The 3252-nt window shown below is 31.5% G+C and overlaps 1 protein-coding gene across 1 annotated transcript; it reads left to right on the forward strand.

The window, feature by feature from the left end:
* Positions 1 to 218: 218 nt before the first annotated feature.
* Positions 219 to 595, forward strand: LOC138356500 (cytochrome c-like). The gene has a single exon (XM_069312655.1). It carries the CDS (start codon positions 219 to 221, stop codon positions 531 to 533), a length of 315 nt encoding a protein of 104 aa, XP_069168756.1. The 3' UTR covers positions 534 to 595.
* The last annotated feature ends 2657 nt before the right edge of the window (positions 596 to 3252 follow it).

A 3252-nucleotide genomic window follows, 5' to 3' on the forward strand; every position in this document is an offset into this window, starting at 1 on the left:
GACCTGGTTATATTTGGCCAGGGTTCTCTTTCTCTCTTTTCGTTGGTTTGGGAAAATTTGATATAATTACAGTTGTAATCAATAATAATTTGAAATTTATAATTTGAAATTGATGTTTTGAAAATATAATGATGTTCAGCCAAAAAAATAAAATAAAATAAATAAATAAATAGCATACACCTTAACCTTTTAATTTAATGTGTTTTTTTTTTCAGAAGATGGGTGAGAGGGAAAAAGGTAAGAAGATCTTTATGCAGAGGTGTGCACAGTGTCACACTGTTGAATTAAACGGCAAGCACAAAAATGGACCCAATCTCAATGGCCTCTTCGGCCGCCAAACTGGTCAGGCTTCTGGCTATATTTACACTTATGCCAACAAGGCCAAGAGTATCACGTGGGACAAAGATAATCTGGATATCTACTTGACCAACCCCAAGAAATTTATTCCAGGCACAAAGATGGTGTTCGTTGGTCTTAAGAAGAAGAATGAGCGTGCAGACTTGATTGCTTACCTGGAAACCTCCACCAAGTAGAGCAAGCATTAATATTTTTGTGGTCTCACCACTTTAAATCAATAAATCATCCTGCTATCAAAATTTACTAAAAAAAAAAAAAAAAAAAAAAAAAAAAAAAAAAAAAAAAGTAGGGCAGTAAAAATTACAAAACGTTGCTCAAAGTTTCATCATTATTTCATGATAATTAAATTTAATGTGGGAATCATTAATATTATCATTTATTAACTTATATAACTTATAAGCTATAAATGATTGTCTTATTAGATTATGTCTCAGGGGTAAATAATATAATTATTGGCTAAGATTTATTGTCATATGATTTTTTTATTATATATTTGTGATAGAATTTAATCAAATAAATCCCAATAACATATGGTCTTTGTTTCAAGGTTATTTGACCATGGCATAGACAAACAAAGACTACTTTTTTTCTGTGGCATATCGTGTCAATGTTAATGTACTATTGGATCAAGGACTCTAAATCCTACCCCCCTCACCCCCCTACACATGATGAATCTTATACTATACTATAATGTAATAATGCCCAACCAATTAATTCACATATCTTTCTTTACATTAGAAAGGGAACTTAAGTGACTGACTGGACTCTGGCCGATGGTAGATTTAACCAGTTCAGTTATCATTTTCTGTATTTCAGAGTTACGTACTTCTTCCGTTAGTCGCAAGGCAACATTTTGTAAATGATCCACACTATCTTGAAGCCTCGACAATTTAGTTAGCACCTCAATAACAGTTATATGGGTGGTTAATTCATATTGGGGATATTTACTCAAATCTATTGAAGGTTTCGGTAATCTACCTTCGGTTTCCAGGTAATCAAGGCCTTTAAAAATAGAAGTAACGTGTTCGTCTTTCGTTTTGTATAGATCATTGTAATCCATCTTATGTGGATAATTAAATTCTTCTACTCCCAATGGCCACCACTTACCTTTATTACATGATACCAAAATTTTTTTGGTAGCTAGGAGTTCATCATTTGAATAAAAGGTTACTAAAATATGTTTAAGTTTTGCAGCGTCATACTCTTTTCTAAAGAATAAAATATAGTTGATCATTTCGTTTACTGACGACGTCATTATACTTATTATTACTGTGCTCGTTTTGGGTAAATGAATGTAATAGTTAAGTGAAATTCAAAATTTGTATTACTTATATACACTTCTTGTAAAAATATAATTTCTAATTAGTGACAATAGTTGCTGAAAACTTGTACTTTTAATAATGATTAGTTCCCCTTTTTATACCATTTGACTTAATTTTAGTTATCTCAAATAATATGAGAGGAGGGGGTAATAATGATGGTAGGGGCATTGAAGTCAAGGCAGCAGCAACTTCAATTTTTTTCATCCTCGTCTGGAAACAAAAATGATGATAGTATAGGAGATTGAGGGGTAGAAACTATCTGGGATTCACTTAGTTCACGCATATGTGGCAGTGGAGTCGGTGGCAGCGACTCCTGCAAAATATATAAAAAAATTTCATTTAATTTTTTACCCACCCTTGAAAGGTTTTTAAAGTATAAAAAGTTTAATGTTATAAAGAAAGTCATTAAATAGTATTAGATATTTATTATCTATCCATTATTCATTATTAAAGATTTAAAATAAAACCACCACTGCTAAATAGTAGATATATTATAAATACCTTAGAATCGTGAATAAGTTTGGCCACAAATTCTCGGCCATTATCGCTCTGTAAAATTGATTCGTGGGGCTCCAATGAGAGCGAATATTTCGAACAAGTGACGCACCTATTCGATCGTGCGTTTACTACGAAAGAGGACGTAACACCGAGAAATTTGTCAAATTATCCTACAATGGGTCATATTACTCCTCTTTTTTCGCAGGTGAAGTTTTTTCAAATTGTATATGTGTGTGACACAGTGAAATAAAAAGTTTTACAATGGTTTTACTTGGAAATAAGTTCTCTTAGCCCCCCTCCCACTTCATTCTTCGTTCCGCTTCGTCAATTGTTACTAGGACGTCCTCTCCAAATAGACAAAAGATCGTATTCGTGTTGGTTTGTGGTCAATTTAAATTTGGCGGTTTTAATAAATAGTTTCTAGTGCGTATTATATTTTCCGGCTCCCAGGTCCCCACTTTTTTCTAGCATTTTACCAATTTTAAATTTAAATTAACTTTTTTACCTAACTTCTTCAGTATAATTCAATCATAATATGGGGAACCATTAAAGAACAATAAATGAAAGTTTGTTGTATATCACAGTCTCCCAACCTATGTAGAAAAAAAATAACTTAACCATTAGTGAAAAAAAAATTAAGTACAGATTCAACCAGAACCAAGGTTTCAGCAACTATTGTCACAAATTAGCAATAAAAATTTTGAATTTCGCTAACATACCAAAAACGAGAACACTTAAATTTACGTAGGGGGATGGGTCAGCTGGACTTCTCTTTGTGCAGTTTCTTTTATGCTGCTGCCAATTTATGTAAAAATTGTTAATTAATTAGTCAGATTTGCAAAAAAAAAAAAAATCTTATCTACCATCCTTTTTTTGTTTTGTATTCAGGTGGAGGGGTCAATTTTATTTTATCGGTTTGTCTATTTGAGTTTTTTTTTTTTTTTTTTTTAATAAATCAAGTCTGGGCTAAATTTTGGTTTGGGTAAGATAATACAATAAATTGATTTGTAGAAATAATATAATAAAATATATTCAGTATCTCATTCTTTTCCCTTTTTTTTAAATGAATTATTTA

Source organism: Procambarus clarkii, chromosome 72 (assembly GCF_040958095.1).
Source record: "Procambarus clarkii isolate CNS0578487 chromosome 72, FALCON_Pclarkii_2.0, whole genome shotgun sequence".
Lineage (NCBI taxonomy): Eukaryota > Metazoa > Arthropoda > Malacostraca > Decapoda > Cambaridae > Procambarus > Procambarus clarkii.